This window comes from Metopolophium dirhodum, chromosome 7, assembly GCF_019925205.1.
Source record: "Metopolophium dirhodum isolate CAU chromosome 7, ASM1992520v1, whole genome shotgun sequence".
Lineage (NCBI taxonomy): Eukaryota > Metazoa > Arthropoda > Insecta > Hemiptera > Aphididae > Metopolophium > Metopolophium dirhodum.
The window spans coordinates 18029407-18050805 of record NC_083566.1 but is presented as its reverse complement, the minus strand read 5'-3'; the positions used below and the strand labels follow the sequence as shown (position 1 = coordinate 18050805).

The 21399-nt window shown below is 28.1% G+C and overlaps 1 protein-coding gene across 1 annotated transcript in view; it reads right to left on the bottom strand.

Moving 5' to 3' along the window:
- Positions 1–21399, bottom strand: part of LOC132948723 (uncharacterized) — a 162752-nt gene that overhangs the window by 37805 nt on the left and 103548 nt on the right. Inside the window, exons 2-3 of the mRNA XM_061019349.1 lie at positions 14314–14490; positions 6602–6772 (exon numbers count right to left, since the gene is read on the bottom strand). Of these exons, the coding sequence (XP_060875332.1) occupies positions 6602–6772; positions 14314–14490 (348 nt within the window). The remainder of the gene's footprint in view (positions 1–6601; positions 6773–14313; positions 14491–21399) is intronic.

Below are 21399 nucleotides of genomic sequence, written 5' to 3'. Positions count from 1 at the left end.
AATTAGTGCTTTAAAACTATTAATTATAAAATGGTTATTTTTTAAACTCTGTAGCTATATTATACTAACACCTTATTATTAGGTTAAAATAATTATGACTAATTATGTTATACAGCAATGACCTGGATTGATATTATATAATAAAAAATATTTAAGGATAACTGAACAAATCGTAGCTATAGGATATAGTTGAGAATATGATTGGCACGTAAGCCAATTTTAAGCCTTTTTAATGATAATGCTGTGAACGGAGGAGAGGAGAAAGTACGTCAGCGTGGTGAAGAAGAGCAATCAAGAAGTTATAACGATACGGAAGAATAGATACGGCTGTGAATAAACAAAGAAAGAATCATTGGATGTATTAAATTGAAGGAATTATGAATTCCTTGATTCCTACTTGAACGCATACAGAAGGGATGAACAATTTCAGGTTCTTCAGCAGGGGCGGCGCTACACTGTGGCCAGGGTTGGCAAGTGCCCCCCCCCCAAACATTTTATTTTGCCCTTCCTTTGCGCCCCCTATAATTTAACGTTGAACATTTTAATCTAATCTGAAAATGCATTTTAATATATTGAGCATTTTTTAAATACTATAATATATAATATAATACTATCCTAATAGTTTTTAATTATTTATATTCATTTCATACTAATAACTGATGGTAAAATAAAATATAAAACAAATAATGCTAACATAATAAATTGCATTTATTGATTTTAATTTTAATAGGTAATACCAATATGTTGCCATTTAGATACTTAAAAAGCCCCCTTTGTCTTTGTTTAATTGCAATGAACATAAAATATGAATGTGCATATAACACATTCGTATGTCATAACTCATAAGTCATATAACCTTATTACAAGTTTGTATAAAACATATTATAAGTACTTTAGGTAATACCTTATACCTACTTTGGATTCTATCATAACATAATATGTTAAAAATATGTAAGTACCTAAATAAAGATATTTTATTAATTAATTATTTATTTATTTTTTTTTGATTATTTAGAAATATAGCATTATATACCCAAAACATTTTTATCAATACTTTCTGAATATATGATATAAACAAATAAGTGGGTAATCGAGTAGCAATACATAAATGCCCCACCAGAAAAAAATTTGCCCCTGTATCGCCCCCCCCCCCATCCCCCTAATAAAAAATATCTGGCGCCGTCACTGTTCTTCAGAAGGTATAACACTATAACGTATTCCAATTCCAATTTTATTTAAAAAAATGGAGGAAAACATTGCACACTACACCTCAAATGGTTTCAAAAATAAAGTGAAATCAATATGATAAGAAACTTAACAGAAACTATTAATAAATATATGTAACATTTCCAATTTTGATCTTCACCCAGTTGTTATAAAATGGCTTTCTGACAATATAAAAGAAATTATTAAGTTCATCCACTTGCCTTACAATAACAATGGTATGGAGGTGTTTTACAGGAAAAAGTCTAAGCAAAGCAGATTATAGGGCTTAATAAATATATAATTTACATTTTAAATGATATAGGTACCTATCATACATAAAATAAAGAATTTGTCAAATGTTAACAGTATCATTTGTTTTTAGATTTTTTATTTCATGAGTGTATTTTCTTAAGTTTGTAAAATAAAAATTGGTTGGTACTATTTTACCAACAAATAATGTGTTATTTGATTTAGAAAAAAAAATGAGTACTAAAAAAATGTTTAATATTATTTTTAATATTATTGTAGTCTCGTGGTTGTAATTTTATTTGTAATTTAAAAACAAAAATAATTTGATTTAATACTTTGGGTGCTAATATTATGACAGTTTATTTAATATAAAGAGATACTATCACCACACCCAACTCTCAAATCTCTGATTTTTTTTTCACATAATATACAATTTTTAGTATATACATAATATATCTACTCATCTTTATTTCCCCCACAAAACAACTAAGTATATCAAAAGAAAATAAGAGTTGAACCTTTTTGCATAAATACATATAATAATAAAAAACTGAGACTTGACAGATACTCTTCATGACGTTATTTATTGCACAAAGCGAATTCAGGCAATGCATTTTCTTATGATAAAAAAATAATTCAGTTCTCAAACAGCGGCAAGAAAGTAACTTTTATTTTGATATATTGTATTTGTCAACACCTCATAATTTTCAAAATAAGATTATTTATATTATTATGAAGCCACTAGAAGATTGAAATACACAACTTGGGTGGGCAGAGATAATAAACTTTTTGCAGTAAAAATTACCAGGTGTCCTCCAGAAAAAAGGGGCTAATAAACAGCTATAGCAATCGAAATGTATATAAGTCATAGTTAGTGTCACCGGTGCCGTGGTAGACGAATACTGCACTCCTAATTGGATTAATTATTTATGTGCTGCCGAAAACTTTTGTTTGTTTTTTATCGCCTTATTTTTGCTTCCTTTTTGAAGTGGCACTATGCCAGAAATGTCATTCCGCAATTAATCACCACTAAGATTTCTATTTGAATTTACGATGGCATTACAGGTGAAAACCGAGAACCAAAAGAGGAAATATTTTGTCTCGCCAAAACGTCAAATCCATTTGGTCACCCTTTTAACTTTTAGATTTTACAGCTTCACAGAATTAAAACTTGAAACATTTTATAAGTCTAAGATACGACACCGATCAAACTCCCAATACGGCTATATAAACCTTGTACTTTGTAGGTATATTATATAAAGTGTCTGATCAAATAATTTTTACAAGTATTCAAGTACAGATATAAATACTATAGAAAAGTATTTAAAATACGTATTAAATACTTAGCAAAAAAGTATTTAAAATACGTATTAAATACTTAGCAAAAAAGTATTTGAGTACAAATACAAATACTTTATTTATAAACACTTTCAAATACTTTTACATTTTTTATAAAATATTTTTTTTACCTTATAAATCAGCAGAACTGATTTTCATGTTTTACGTTAAGTTTATAGAGCATTTACACTGTATCTTTTGATATATTTTTGAAATACTACTCAGCTGTTTTCTTCGTCAAAGTATTTGATTTTCGGTTCAGTATAATTCACAGTAAAAAAATATATTATTATAATAATTATTCTCAAATTTTATTTTTATTTTACGTGATCAAAATAAAAATAGAAAAGCGGGTATATGGGTGTCGCTTACCTGTACAGTAGTTTGCAAGTGGGTTACTGTAATGGTTAGTGTAAAATTTGAATTCAATGATATAAGTAATATCATTATTTACGAAAACAGATTCTAGGAGGAGACGGCTTGTCAGCCTAGGATATTATATTTATATTGTTACTATTAATACGGTAGCCGGTAAGTTGAATTAATATTATTTGCATAATATCATATTTCAATATCTGTATATAATAATATAGATACTTGAGAAAATTCAACTTTCAAGTACCCACAATATGAACTAAAATATTTGAAACTTTAAAATATCCGTTAACATCTCAAAATATTTTGAAAATATTATCAAGTACCAATAGGAATTGATCAAATATAAACATACACGAGTTTTTCTCAGTGAGGCCCAGTATTTTTTCGATATTAGTTTCAATAAAAATAAAATAAATATAGAGTAAATTTTAAGTATTGAAAGTTATTCGTTTTTGAATTACAACAAAACAATGAAATCGCTACATAAGAAATCGAGTGAATATCTAATATTATAAAAATTTGAACTTCAAACACCCATACAAATTTAATTTGACTTTCCGGTTGACATTTTTTTTTTTTGAAAATGGTAGACAAACTTATGAGAAATCTTTGATTTATAAAGAAAAATGTTATGAATATCTAACTCAAAATAATTTGCACATTTTCATGATTATTTTTCAAAATTTGAACTTTAAATGCGTATAAAAAAGTTGCAACATTGTATTTTTAATATTTTTCAACTGTCATTGAAACAATATTTTAGGAGCCTTGTATTAAATTTACAAGCTTAACGAATACAATTTTATTGATATTTATAGAAAAAAAACCTAGAAAAATTAGAAACTGAAAATGTCCGTAAACAGCTCATAACAAAATGAAAATTGTATGGTGTATAGAAAATGCTAATATAAATATGCAGTGAAAATTTCATTTATCTACGGTCATTGGTTTTAGAGTTACACCAAAACCAAAATCGATTTTGTCAAAAACTGATTTTACGAACAATTTTCTTTTTCTTTTTTCCAGCATTTTTGAAAACTTCAGGGAATGTTAACCTCTGCAATGTACTAACTAGATTCACTTTGCCATCCAATAAGATACTGAAGTTGAAAATCGAAGCATTATTTCTACTACTTATCGTGTATACAGACACACAAAAAAAACACACATCATTGTAAAATCAATCATTCATCACTCCGCTGAGAATCTAAAATATATAAGCCAAAAATAAAAATTAAAGTATTTGAAAATAAGTGTTTGATTATAAATGCAGATACTTTGAGAAAATATTTAAAATACCTACTTGAGTACTTAAAAAGTATTTGAATAATTTGACTCAAGTACTTTACAACACTGAAGTACTATTACTACCACTCAATTGAATTTAAGCGTGGATGTTGCAATAAGTACAAAGAATTTTATTTCAGTGGTAAAAATAATAAACCTATACTTCCGAAATATTTGTGAATTTAATGTGTTAAATAATCTTTTTATTCATTATCGTTAGAAAATAATTTACCATATGGAATCTAAATGTATTACTTACTAAAAAGGTGTCAAATATTTTTTTTAGATTCTGATGATTTATCTTAGGTCTTACATTAAACACATAATTGCTTAGGTAGGTAAATTTTAAAAATGTATTGAAGTTTTCATACTTATAGAAACTTAGTAATTTAATTTCTACGAAGAACAAAAAAATAAATACTTTAGTTATATAGTAGTTGTAAAATATTTATTTCTTCAGTTTAAATACTATTATAAACTATGCAGCTCAAACCAAACTTCTATAAATACGTCCAAATAAATGATTGTTTACTAAGTTCACAAAGAAAACTTTGAATTTCATTATCTAAGCTAGCACTACATTGACAAGCTTATTTATACTACTTCAGTAGAATTATCATTATTTGTAAAAGTGTTTTTTTTTATGAAATTCGAGTGAAACTTAGACAAAGCTGAATAGATTAAAATGTTTTCAACTTCACAAATCATTTCATCTGACCCTAACTAAACAGCATTAATGTAATCTTCGGCGTTCGCAATACTGATTGTTTTTAAATTCTATAAAACGCAATAAACTGTTTAGGTTACGAAATAAAAAATATTAAATCATAAAATACCATTTCTTGGTGTAAAGTTAATGTGCAGTCTGAATAACATGTAAGTATCATATTTTCACAATAACTAACCTCGTGTAACCTAACCTTCTGTATAGGTACTTTAATATTTGGAACATCGATCGATATGTTTAAATGCCAGCCAAGTTCAATATCAAGGTATTGAAATCATGGCAGATCATTGATTGGTGATAATCATTTCACTTGAAGTATTAAAGAAAAGTAGGTACAATTCAGAAAAAAATGCAGCTTTTATTTGTTGTGATAACCATAACAGAGTTTCTAATGCTGAGATAGATTTTATTTAGTGTTAGGTTCGCGTTGATATCCAATCACGGTAACGAAATGTCAACCACACTATATTATGCGTATGGAATGTTATGGGTTCGTCATCGACACGGAAAAAAATAACTCAGTCCATTATACACCGAGATAATATATTTTAAACGAGCTATTTTTTCGCTTCAGGTTATTTAATATCTTGTGTTAACAATAGAATATTAGTTTGCGTAATATTTCGAACAAACACATCACACACACACACACACACACACACACAAGTATACCTATATGTATAGCCATAAAAAAACCTTTGGTGTACCGTGAAATTTTCTTTAAGTAATCTCCCATAAACCAGGATATTGTATATATATATATATATATATATATAATACAGTGTATGGGAACGCGAAAAGGTCAGAGTAATATTATCTACAGGAAAAATATGTTTTAGTCTCGAAATTAGATTTTCGCGTTCGCCTACTACACACCTATACGTATATACTGTTTATGTATAATAATGCGGGTTTGGTGTGCTATAATATTATACTTGCGCGGTGTTTACACGGAAAAAAAAACTTTGCTCGATGTTCGCGGTGGGAGGAGCTAAAATATGAAAACCCATTAACGATATTACAATTGATAATGCACATAAACCGTATACCTATATATGTATACGCGATACACACATACGTGTATATAATATATTATCATATATAATGTGTGTGTGTGTGTGTGTGTAGGTATGTATAAAGTTATATAACACCGTCTCGGTATTCAATCAAGTCGAAGCGGAACTTCATTATCCCCCCCCCCTCCTCCGCCGCACGTGATATCCGTGATTTTTGTAGGGTCGATTGAACTGGTGGTGGTCGGGGGGAGCACTCGAATACGTATAGCACATAATATACGTATATAATATGGAGGTGTACGTTGCAGACGTGATAATATTACGTTTTAAACCCTACAGCGACTGGTACATTTTTTTTTCTTTATTATTATTATTTTTTAAATGCAATATTTTCCCTTACCCGATTTCCTCTTGGAGAAACAGCACGAATGGGAGTACGCGAACTGGAAAGTGCCGGCCAACAGAGACCCCAGATTGGATATGCACAGCAACATTAGTGGCACGCCGAATAATGCGTACACCATAGTTACGATTTTGCCTTCTGGTGTTTTTGGTGCCAAATTACCGTAGCCTGAAAAAAATACGCTCTCTGTATGAATAAATATATATACATAAAAAAAAAATCGATTAAACGAATTTTAGAGACGAATACGTTTTATGAACAATTCAGATTAACATAATATTTTGAAAAATGAATAAATCTTGGTTCAATATTGTTTCCTGCATTATATACAGAGTGATTCACCAATCATGCTCACTCCCATTTTTTCCTTCATTAATGAATCTATTTAAATTTTAATATTTGGGATTATTAAACATACTTAAAGATAGTTTTTATCAAATTCTTGAATTATATTGTACTACTTATAATGAATGTCCTGTGGCAATAACAAACTTCTGTTTTTTTTTAAAAATGAAGACCCCTCTCTGTCTCCCACTTTTTTCTATAAATTATTTAATCAATCACCATAGCCCCCATATCATATAACCATAGACTTTTTATCCTTAGAACACAAAGTTAAATTACTCTAAAACTACTCATATACATTTTGATTCAGATGCTTAAAATTTTTCAGGAAAATTATCCACTAAATAATTTACAGTTGAAAAGGGGGGTTCTCATTTGTAAAATAGAAGTTTGTATCTCTACAGGAAATTCCTTAAATACTAAATTAAATCTCAAAAATGTGAAAATATGGTTTTTAAGTATACTTAAAAATTCCAAAAATTCAGATTTTAAATAGGTAACTACATTATTGAAGAAAATAGGGGGTGAGCATCTTCAGTGAATCACCATTTATATATTATTAGATATTTCAGAATATTATATAAGATGATTATTTCATCCGTAGATACTCATCTTGAGTTCATCTCGGTATTTTTTTACTAGACAACATTGTTATTATAGAAATTGTTTTTGAAGGAAAATTATATATTCATTCTGAATATTTTTTAAGAATTTTTATATATAAAAAATATAAGGTAAAGGAAAGTCATCCTGTATTATAAATACATAATAATTATATAAAATCCAAATGATTCAAATAAATCCATTTTATCAGTTATTTTCAGTCATTATAAAAACTAATGACATCAAATAATGTAAAAAAAAAATATTTGAAACAACATTATATACTTTGATAGATACCGCATGATTAGTGTTAAATGAATCACCCAGTATTGTAAATAGTATATCATAAATATATAACGTCTTACGATTGTACACATTTTAGGGATTTCGTTTTTGCTAAATAATAATTGCCATAACAAAAAAATTGTAAGCCAATGGATTATTCTAAGATGTTAATTTAGCAATGATAAATATATTGTACATTTTAAAAGTATTTAGACACTTTGTTTTACGCATTATTTCATTGAAGGGAAACAAAAAACTTTTTTTAATCTTTACAAATTACTTAAATATTTAATTAAAAACAATCATATAAATAATTGCTTTTGAAATTAAATTTTCTTAACTATCCGATCATTATTTTAGTTCTTTCAAATATAATTAATGTTTTTGAAGATTATAAGTAATTTTGACACGTCAAACTCATTACATTATTTATGAATATTAAATATTAAACTGTAATCTCTATTGATGAATATTGTCGGAACGTAAGAAAGGTAATTGATAGAAAGTACATAACTATAAGATTAGCAATTTGTTTCCATTTTATTTTAACTTTGTAAAAACAATTTTAAAATATGACTTATTCGCTTATAATGTCGTACGTATCCTTACCAAAAAATAATTATCAAAATCTTATAGAAAATCTCATTTGGTTACAATATAAAGAAGCAATAGTTATCCATAAAATGTGAATTTTAGTCCCAAGAATATTTTATACCAGTAGGTAAAATAATAATCTATGCTTAAATATAATAATTATTATTCCATGGCAAAAGTATGTTTAATTAAGTATTCCGGAGTCAAATGTTTTTTCTAAGAACTTTAGTGTGAGAAAATCCAATTTCAAACAAGACGTTTATTACATAATTAAAATATTTAAAATGTATATAATCAGAGTATAGTAGCACATAGGTACTCGGCCGCTACTCTGCTCATCAAATCGTAAAATATACCTTCGCATCAAGCCATAAACTCATAACTTATAGACTTCTCGTTCCTATTCGTTTATCAAATATCTAATTTCTCAAAAAAGTATTCTGTTTAAATAGGAAATTAGAAATGTATATTGTAATCATTCAAAAAAAGTAAAACAATTAAAATATAGGTAGGTAATTACGTTACAAAATATTATTTGTTTTCAAATTGTTAATATTTTTTGAAATTGATAACGAATGTTTATTGCTATAATAATTATTAATTACCATGTTATGAATGTATTAGTTTAAAAGGTCAAACCATTCAGACCAGCGTCAATGCATTGTGAACTGTAAAATCACATAATGCGTAGAACAATTCAATAAACAGGAATAATTCATTAGGAAAATTGGTTCCAGTTTCGCTATAAAATAATATCATTTTAAAATTACGTATACAGTGATAGAAATTGCTTAACATAATAATATGTGGAAACTGTATAATGGGTTCAAAATTTCAAATATGTATCAAGAATCACACATAATTATACTAACTGAAAAGTTTTCATTTGTGACACTTTGAATTTAGCAATATGAAAATTAAAACTACTTTTTTTTAAGTTATAAGTTTAAACTTGATAAGTAGATACATTTAGGTACTTACGCAAATAGTAATACATTGCCTACTAATGTCTAATTAGATGGATGACGGTAATTTAAAAAAACCTAACTGCAAGTAGATAGGTTAATGTTAATGCAATTTATGAAATAAAAACATAAATTAGAATATCACCAATGTTAAAATCTACATATTTTTTTTTTAAATTCCAAAGTCGTGTGTATTGGCTTGCCTAATGCAACTATTTATAAGTGTTACTATTCAGTGTTGATATTCAGTATTAATACTCAGTTTATAGTCCAGTGCAATTAGGTTTTCAGCTCGGAAAAATTCCCACCTAGCTGAATTTTGGTACACATCTTTATTACATCGTTGTAAACAATGTCTAAAAAGTCGACCTCGATATCATGTACGCGTTAAAGGTTATTCGAGGTCAAAGGTCACGAAATTGGCCTTTTTTTTAATATCTCGTTTTTATTGGTCGTACAAAAAAAAGTTTTAGATTCAAATTATAGAGGAGGTAATTATCTACAAAAATAGTATCTTGACATTTTCACGTCAAGTTGATAGTTTTTCCAACAATGTGTACACTTTTAATGAAATATGATTTTTTCGCTAAAAACAAGTAGCCTTTGCGTTAATATCTCGCTTTATACTGTTTGTACGATAAAAAGTTTCGAACGAAAATTGTAGAGGACAAGATTCTCTACAAAATAGTTGTACATATATGTATCCAACCACACTTGCGGTATACAAATTTTAATGTTTACCATACAAAATTACAATAATATAATATAATATTATATCATATTATAATAACGATAATAAGAATGCATTCGTTTCCACACCACCATTGAGGTAGAAGCATGGTGCGTTTTTTTTCATGGTTTCCCCGGTAGGCCTAGTCCACGTAGTCAACAATAATTGTTAAATAATTATTATAGGTATCATAGTTATCTAATCGTCAAAACAAAGTAATAAATTATACATTTAAATTATTATTAATCATCATCGCTCTCGTCTTCATGAATTTCTTCTTCTTCTTCGTCATTTTGATGTTCTTCATTTTTTTCAAAATTATATGTATTGTCTTCTTCCGTTAAATCCGCTGACAAAACGTCAAGTGTGTCTATATTGTCATCTAAAGCATTGTCGGAACTTGAATTGAAACACGACTGCCCACGACAATGTCCACAAATAATTGAACATTTGATACCAATTTTTTTGCAACTGCAGTAAGTACCACAGCCTTTTTTACAGTTACAAAAAGTCATATTCACCAAGTCATCGGTTGCGGGTGGTAACAATGTCATTATAGGCTCCAAAACATTGTTATTCATTATCCACCCCCAGTTTTCCGGGTTTAATTTGTTGCCCAACCAAATTTGTACCTGGTAATAAACTCGAAGCAGATGCTGTTGGGTGGCGCTATTTGTTGGTGGTAGAGATGATAATTTCACAGGTTTATTATTCCTAGTTAGTTTAGCAAATAATGTTATATATCTGTAATTATCGATGGAGAACACTTGTTTTTGGGCACCATACATTGCTAAAATGAATTTAATTCCATGTTTGAAAATGTCTTGAACGGAGCAATTTTGATTTTTGAACACTGCTGCTGCACTTTGAAGGTCTGGACTATTTGCTAATAGTTTTAAAACTTTTACCTTTCCTTTATTAAACAATTTTGATGTCGTATCACATCCTGTGACAGCGTGCAAAAATAAAATATGTTCTCTACCAAAATTGTAGTGATCCATGCTATTAGTAGATGAGTATATTTTTGTGTCAACGTTTTTCCTTTACCGGGTTTTAAAAAAAAAATTTGTTTTTAGGACGGAGTGCGTGCTATTAGTATAACTAAGAGATCTACGTCCTCTCCAACAATAATAGTTTTCCTAGTGTATGCTTCTTCGATTGCTGTTTCTATAATAAGTACGTCAGCATCGTCTTGAGCTTGTTTTTAAGCTATATTAACATTTTCTAATTTTTGCATCAATGTAGAAATAAATCTGTTTTTATTCGATCGATTTGAAAGAAACTTTTCTTGACTTATAGGCACTTTCATTGTTTCATTAAAAAAAACTTCAAAAGACCCACTAAATGCCTCAGATCTGGCATCCAGACAACAGAAATATGTACAATGTACCTACATATACATCTTGCATAAAACGAATGCATTCTTATTATCGTTATTATAATATGATATAATATTATATTATATTATTGTAATTTTGTATGGTAAACATTAAAATTTGTATACCGCAAGTGTGGTTGGATACATATATGTACAACTATTTTGTAGAGAATCTTGTCCTCTACAATTTTTGTTCGAAACTTTTTATCGTACAAACAGTATAAAGCGAGATATTAACGCAAAGGCTACTTGTTTTTAGCGAAAAAATCATATTTCATTAAAAGTGTACACATTGTTGGAAAAACTATCAACTTGACGTGAAAATGTCAAGATACCATTTTTGTAGATAATTACCTCCTCTATAATTTGTATCAAAAACTTTTTTTTGTACGACCAATAAAAAACGAGATATTAAAAAAAAGGCCAATTTCGTGACCTTTGACCTCGAATAACCTTTAACGCGTACATGATATCGAGATCGACTTTTTAGACATTGTTTACAACGATGTAATAAAGATGTGTACCAAAATTCAGCTAGGTGGGAATTTTTCCGAGCTGAACCCCTTTTTTCGTCTAATTGCACTGGACTATTAAACAATATACCTATAGTGATTTATTAATGTATTGCTTTTAAAATATTTATATTATATAATATAATATATACATATTATTATATTAAATTAATTAAATGGTTTTTTTCTGTTGAGTGAATACTTATATTGTTGAGATACTTTTAGGTTATAGGTAGTTACAGTTATTATAAAATTATTTTCTATTCACATATGTAATTTTAATATTTTCGTATGATCGTTCTTTAAAGTTTGGGTTTGTTGCATGTTCTTTCCTGTTGTCCTGAGTTTTATTTGATAGCAAATAGTTTTCTCTTCCTGTCGAGAAGTTAAGTTTATAAGGGGGCTAATAAAATTTGTTGTGTTTATCTTTTATATAGTTTCAATAACTATTTAAACAATAAAACAAGTGGAGAAAAATTTAAGACATATGTTTAAAAGAAAACAACCTTTGGATTTTATTCATGTGGTTCTTATTCAACTTGGTAAATACTTTGAAAGTTTATTATTTTCAAATACGTTGTCATATATTATTTTATTTGTGTACTTACATTTATTTTAAATATTTACATTATTTCACGATATTTAAAGAGTTTGAGCCAACTTTTAAAGATTTAATGTTTTTGTAAATAATATAAATTTTTTCAGAACTATACTGAAGAGTGCATAAATAACTTTATGACTGATGTGAATTTACTTTATTCATAGTCTTCAGTTATTTCATATTTGCTAAATTAATTTCAGTGGAGGATAACAGTGAGGAGATACTTAGACACTTTTTATATTAATATCTGATCGTTTATTTTAAGTGTTTTGTTAAAATTTTCATGTACTTACTCCTTAAGTTGTTACAAAATAGAATATTACAGTACATTTTATTGAGATAACAATGGAAGTATCGTGTATAATATATAGCACTATAGAAATATTTTATTTTAGGTACCTTTTGTAAGGAATTTAGTAGGTATCTGGGTAGAATTTGATAGTTTGGTTTGTCAGTATTTATATTATTACATCCTAACTTTTCATATTCAAGATCGTCAAAAATCTTACATTATAATATTAATATTATATTAGCAGTAATTTTATTGTTTGAAAACAAAATGCCATTTTTTTTCAACTCATATGCACTCAAAATTTCTTATAAAGTACTTCTCAAATTTAATTAAATTAGTCACATCCCTTTGTTGCAGGTAACTCAAAACAGTGTCTTATAAATTATGACTACTTTTCTACTTTTTTTTCCCCGTCATTTGTAAGCTTACTAGTTGATTAAATAAGATAATACTGCATACTTTCTATTCAAACCAAAGTTACAAAAGGATCTAAAATGTATGAGTTACAACAAAAGTATTAAGAAGTAAGTAAGTACTTAAGTACAAAAGTATTTAAAATATTACTCGGTGTATTAATATGTTCAACTTAACTGCTTCTTTTTTAGGAAAATCTGTAATATACTCAGTTAATTATAGTACAAAATATTGTTATAATGTTCGATGTTCTACTTTAGAAAATTAAATAATACAAAAATTATATCAAATAATATTATGAAAAAAGTTAAAACATTATAATACATTTAACTTTGGTTCCTCTCTTTCTCTCTATGAATAAAAATAAATGTACATAAAATATTGTAGATTAATATATTAATATTTTCATGCCAACTATATACTAATAATTATTAATTATTATATGTTTTAAATACATTATTATTCCCGAGAGTTGTACAATAGTTGTTATAATAGTTTGATTGCTTTACTTAATTGTACAACTAAGGTAATGACATAATAAATTCCGATAGTTTATGTTGTTTTCTTAAAATATCAATTTTGCCTAAGCTCCTCTTAGTAATTGATTGAAACCACTAAAATTACAAACACTATATAATTTTTCTATTCCTTATTTAAAAATGTCAATTTCAATTACACAGACCTAGCTAACAGCCGACTTTGTCTGAAAACTTTAAAAACATTCTGTCTTTTATATAAATAGAAATAATTTCAAACAAAGACATTAAACAAAAAAGTTCATAAAACGATCGGTTCAAGATTAAAATTTGCCGTAGACGTCTCACGACAAAGCATCGAGCGCATGCTACGTGGCGGTCGGTGTAGCTTTCAGTTTTGAATCTAATTCGAAATCGTTTTACTCCGTGTAACGGAACGATAACGAATAATAAGTATTAAAATTTATATAAGACATACAATCAAGAAACACGTGTAATGGGTGTATACGCTTACCGATTGTCGTGATAACTGTGACCGAGTATAATAGCGCGCCTGTTAATGACCACTGTTCAGTGTTCTTGCTGTCGTATCCTTGTATGTTTTTCGTTGATATGATCTGAGTCTCAAACTTGTGCAGAGGTTCGTATACTAATTTCGTCCAATTTAATTCGTGTAACACGTGCATTCTCACTGAAAACAAATACATACTGTAACACATATTTTACTTATTCGCAAGTGCCTGTTGGAAAATAATCGGCTTACACACACCGAGGGGGGGGGGGGGGGGGCGTTTGAACCCAATCGTTTTAATATCTTTTAAAAATAATTAAAATACATACAAACTTTAAAAATGAGTTTGATGAAGATACAAAAAAAATAATTTCATATTAATATTTTTATCATTATTTCTGTACAATATATTATTGTGTATACGATAAATTGATTAAGTGTTCTACGATTTTATGCAATACAAATAATTCATCCAAAGTCTGATAGGTTAGGTAACTTAGGTTTAGTAATAATAACTTATAGTGTTTAAAAATCAACAAATAAATGTAAGGAGGAATGTTAACGTTTGTAAATTTGAAATACATTTATTATATTATTTAGCCCACTGTAGTGACAATAAAACAGCAGCCTACCTGTGTATCCTACAACTTAAGTCGGTGCACGCATATCCTAACCATACCTGATAGATAAACTAATATTATTTTGTATGAAATCCGCAGGATAGGGTACATTATTAAAACTGAAGATGCGTAATCGTCAATGTACATTAACAACGAAAAAACTGCAAACATTATCTAAGTAGATACTGACAATAGTATGTTTTATCAACATTCTATTCTTGTATACAATTGAGTCTTTACAACTGTATGTAGTGAAAATAAAAATTAAGATATACATATTGGGTACCTATTAAAAAATGTTACAGTGCATGATTTTAAGAAGCTATATATAAAATATATGGCTATAATGCTATATAATATAATGTATACAGTTACACTATACTTGTCTTATAAGTTGTATATTTCTTTTGTGTGTTGTGTTGTTTTTGTTAAAAAAATGTTTGTCGTAATAAATAAACTCTTTAGTTTTTTTTTGTCCATAACATATCTACATGTAATGTCTATTGAAGAAAATTAAAATTTGAAATGAAAACCATTGTCTGCAATTTATAAACATTTTTAATTTTCAAGCAATTTCGGACATGGTAAATATTAATTGAACATTCTCAATAATCTATTCATGAAAGGATATTTTCAGAGAATGTTATGAAAATTGTTGTCCGTACCCGGAATTTCAATAAAGTTTACTGATCTGTAAAGAATCTGTAAAGGGTGTACCTACTGGACTGAAAAACTATAGGATGTATAACGTATAGGTGTAAGAACATATTATAATTAATTACACATTAATTTACTGTAGTGTTTTAAATCAATATTTTGGTTTCCTTTTGTGGACAAAAAGCAAAATGAATCTTGTTTGATTGAATGAGTTAAAACGTTTTATAAATATGTACTAAATTTATGTTATGAAATCGTATTATGAATGACGTTATGTAGATACAATATATCAATATATTATGATTGATTTATTATTTTAGATTCTGAGCGAAGCGATGAATGTATTGATTCTACAATGATGTGTGTTTTTTAGATTCTGAGCGAAGCGATGAATGTATTGATTCTACAATGATGTGTGTTTTTTTTTTATTTTTTTATTTTTTTATTTTTTTTTTTATTTTTGTGGCTGTCATCACCTTTTAGGACAGTAAAAGTGCTTGGATTTTCTTCAATAGTAACTTTTCTGATAGGAAAGTGAATCTAGTTGGTACTTTGGGGGGTCAAAAGTAAAAATTTCCCAGTAGTTTTCACAAGCGACGTGAAAAACAAAAGAAAAATTAAGGAAAAACGGGAATTTTTACGCAAAATCTGTTTTCGAGAAAATCGATTTTGGTTTTTGGTGTAACTCTAAAACAAATGACCGTAGGGACATGAAATTTTGACTGAATGTTTATATTAGCATTTTCTATACACCATAAGATTTACAAAATATTTTGACTCTTTTTGAGCTGTTTACGGCCATTGTCAGTTTTCAATTTTTTTAGTTTTTTTTTCTATAAATATCAATAAAATTTTATCTGTTGATTAAAAAAGCTTGAAAATTTAATAAAAGGCTCCTAGGTTATTGTTTCAAAGGCAGATGAAAAAAATTAAAAATCCTTAGTCACAGTTTTTAATTATAAGCATTTAAAGTTCAAATTTTGACAAAATACGGAAAAATCACGAAATATAGCAAATTATTTTGAGTTGAGAATTCATAAAAATTTTTCTTTTTAAATCTAAGATTTGAAAATGTAATATAAGATTACTCATAAGTTTGTCTACCTTTATCAAAAAAAAAATGTCTAGAAGAAACTTAAATTAAATTTTTATGAGCGTCTGAAATTTATATTTTTACAACATTTGATATTTACTCGATTTCTCATGTAACGATTTTCTTATTTTATTGTAATTAAAAAACGAATGACTGTAGATACTTGAAAATTTCACTGAATGTTTATATTAGCATTTTCTATACACCATACAATTTTGAAAATATTTTGACTCTATTTGAGCTGTTTACGGACATTGTCAGTTTTCAATTTTTTTAGTTTTTTTTTCTATAAATATCAATAAATTTTTATTTGTTGGGTAAAAAACCGTGAAAATTTAAAATATATCGTTCTAGTAGCAGTTGAAAAATATTAAAAATACATAGGCACAATTTTTTTTTTTAAGCATTTAAAGTTCAAATTTTGACAACATTTATCAAATTTATAATTTATTAATTATTTTGTGGTTAAAAATGTATAAAATGTTTAACTTTTATGGCTAAAGATTGAAAATTTAAAACAAGGCTCCGAGTAAATAGGTTATATATAAATTACTTTATTCACAATAATATCATCAAATATACTTGGTAATATCATAGGCTGACTGACCGTTTTCGCTCAGAATCGTTTTTCTTATACAATGATATTATATCATTGAATTCAAATTTAACACCATCCATTACAGTGACCCACTTGTAACCTACTGTACAGCAGAGCGACATCCACTTATCCACCTTTTTTTAAATATGTTTTTTGTTCTTCTGCTTAAAAAAATATTCTATAAAAAAAATTATATTATGTACTTATATCACTGAATATCAGTATTGAGTATATATTATGAATAAATTCGACTCACACCGTCTCTCATCGGCGTGTGAATGCAAACTGAACGGTTTTACAAACGAAATCCGCAAGAGCTGGACGGCCAACCTGACTTGCATCTATAATAACTGATATAGAATTTCTAAGGGTGTGTACTCCTTATGTAGTATTATATTTTTGTTTCGATTTTCGTGTGAACCTCTGTGGCACTTCCCCCCCCCCCCCCCCCCGGTCGTGATTCGCGATGGTTTTGCTTACCCAAGTACGAGGTAGGATAATATTACAATAACGCGTCATTTACATTCATTTTCCAACATGTATAGAGGATAGAGTGAATTTGCGAAGTTCCAGTAAGCGAATCATCAGCATAACTCGTCTGTTTCACTGGCACGTGATGATAATACCGTCGTTGTAGGGTTGCGTGAGTGGGTGTATACAGCGTGTTTGCGATACTATGTTACGTATTTAACGTACACTGTGCAGATTAGGTAATGGAAACTACTGAACATATAACTACGGGCTTCCCATAGGTCACCGGTAACGACGTTTTTGAATGAGCTGCATTTACCGTCTCTTAATATTATCCGCAAAAGGAAATATTTACGCGAAGAATGGCATTTTTCTTCTTGTTTCTACTCAGTTTTAGTTTATTATCTTAAGAGACACGATGAATATATATAATATTATATAATATAGTAGTCCGGTTTTAAAATGTACTGTGCAATACAAATTGTATTTGCTTATATTAAAGATCTTACAGATTAGTTTGAAAAAAACTACGTTTGTTGGTCTGAACTCTATAGAACGCATAAATACTGGTGCGTGTTTGTAGGTGCTGTGTTTATCTTTTGTAACGAATTATCTAAACATTATCTTACACAATATGGTAAGTCAAAAGTAACGAGGACCGTAATGTTATTTTAACGAGAAAAATTTTTAAATATATGTCTAACTTGTAAACAATTTAATTAATAGTTTGACTTGACGTTCATTCTATGTTTTAAAACATATGCCCTGCTCCACTACTGCCGTTTAATCTATTATTTCAATTAATTCAACTAATCCTACAGAGTAAACGAATTGATCGAATAATTATTTGGTATGCGCCAGGGATGGGAAAATAACATCACTTTGTAATATTTCAAATTCAAAATACTTTTAATTTTAAGGTTGGTATACAAAGTTTTTGTTTTAAAAAAAAAATTTGTAAATATAATCATAATTATTATGATAAGTACATTTATGTATTAATAAAAAATAATTGTATATAAAATCTGTATAAAAGAACTTGTCCTGATTGATCGATTCATCATCACCTAGCCGTTGAAGATATAAGTATGAAATTTGGTCAGTATTGTTACGTCTTATGATCTAGAGATCCACTAAGAAAAAATTTTCCGAAATGCACTTTGTAAATAGATCCTTACACACGGATTTTGAAATTCCCGATGGAAATTGAAATTTTTTGTTTTTTTTATAAATGGTTAGCAGATTATAATAGAAATAGTAGAAATAAGTATTTTTTTTTTTGTATTAAAATGGTTGAAAATGGTTTACTCGGGCAGATGAGGTAGAAACATGCATACAACTATATCTTAAAAGCAAATGTATGTTTGTAGATTATATACTCATAAACTACTCGATTAATTTTGACGAAAATCTCAGAGGTTGTTTTTAGAGAGTAGTTTAAACCAAGTTAAAAAGTATAATAAACCTGAGTAGTTCACAACTGTCCATGTAGAGTTTTTAATGATAGCGTGCCTTCGTGCAGTGCGTTTTTTATGGGTATACCAAAACGCATTACCAATGACATGAATATTGTACACGATGATAACATTCTATCATCTTATTTTATCTATCATTTTTATGAATTTATCTGTAACCACATGTGATTGTATGCACAAACAAAAGTTGATTATATTCAACTATGCGGTATCGTTTGGTTACTGTGGTACATAATAATTACGCCATCTCCCGTTGAAAATGTTGCTTCAGTGACCGAGGAGCATAAGAGGTATAGTATCACTCAGAAAAATAAAGTTCTTCGTTCTTACAACAATGCATCATTAATTTAATGATTTACTAATAACTTAAAGTAATTGTTAAATATACTTAAACTAAAGATAATATCCTTAATAATAATTTGATTTCAATAAATGTGACTCCTTAATTGTATATCAACATCTTACAAATAATGAACAAAATGTATTTAATTTAAGGAATTTTATTTCTTATTATCCATGCCAATTTTACTTAATCTTATAATAATAGTTTTTTTATATAATACTAGCTGATCCCGTGCACTTCGTTACCCGTTAAATGTACAAACTGTATATGACTCAAACTTAGTTCAATGCGTCATTTAATATTCGGTGTATGATGTTCTAGATTTATCTTAACCCAGAGGTCTAATCTACACACAAACATTCATTTATATATATATATATATATATATGTATTGACTAAAAATAATAATACAAACCAACAAACATTCCCGATTAACCAATAGCGACCAATATATAATACACTATTATTATTATAATAATAATAATATTTTTATTTGTATTTTATTCTGGACAACCCTTATCACTTAGGGGTATGAAAAATAGATAGTAGCCGATTCTCAGACGAGAATATTGAATATGCATATTAAATTTTATAAAATCGGTCAAGCCGTTTCGGAGGAGTATGGTAACTAACATTGCGACACTAGAATTTTATATATTAGATAGAAAATGAACGCGGCAGCCTGCGAAGAAACTTTTTTATTTTTATTATAATCAATAATCATTCATATTATGCCTACGACCGTATTCAGGCCTAGTGTCACATTATATTACAACATACGTATCGTGCGCATTTGTGTACCGCTGTAAACATTAATTTTTCACTGTTCAGTACATTTTAATTTGTGACTTGTGTAATGGAAATCAATAGTTTTGATATTTCAAGTGCTCCAGTCGAAATTCTTTCGGGTACAGACGATTTTTTGGACGGAACCTCTCTTTTAGATGTATTAGTTCAGTTGAGAGGCGAGTGTTTTTTCAATATATTCATCGGTGTGTTGATATTTAATTTATTATTATAGATATTATACATATACAGTAATAAAAAAAATTCGTATAATATGTATTTAACGGTTGAGTATGTAATAATATTTTTTATTGTGAACTGTCAAGTGTCAACAGATCAGAATATAAAAAGATTAAATAATCAAAATGTATCCAAAACATTACAAAAACTGACATCTTGTCAACTATACAAAAGCTAGATCTAATAAGTGTCCAAAAATGAAATTGTGTCCAACTCGTTACAAAAACGTTTTACAGAAATAAAGTACGCAATGATTTCCGAGATGCGCGTGAGTTTTCGAGAAAAAAACATATTTAATTTCAATTACTCACAAAAGTTATCCTTTGAAACGTCTACAATAAATTTTAATTTTACAGCAACTGGGGCTGCAGATTTGCAAGTGTGCTAGAGAAAGTTTTGAGTCAGTGTCATTTCCGTATACCCAGGTACTTGATGACTTCGAAGAAAGCACTTCGCTTCACCTATACTTCACGTCGAACAATGACTTGTTATTAAACGCTTCATGGTACTATACTGTTAATAACAAAGTTTTAAAGCTGTTAAATGCTGTTTGAGCGTTTATTTTTCTAGACTCGTAAGCCATTACTGCATCCGATTGTCTGAGATGTCAACTTTCAAAATTGCTTATTAATCATATGTAAAGTTGAAGGTAAATTTTATTTGTAATATCTAATTACTTTTGAATTGTTTTTGTATTGTAATTGTTAGAGCGAAATAAAACTCAACGCAAGTACCCATCTATTCCTTTATACAAAATATAATCATAGACCCCACACACATAATATTATCGGTATACCTACATTTTG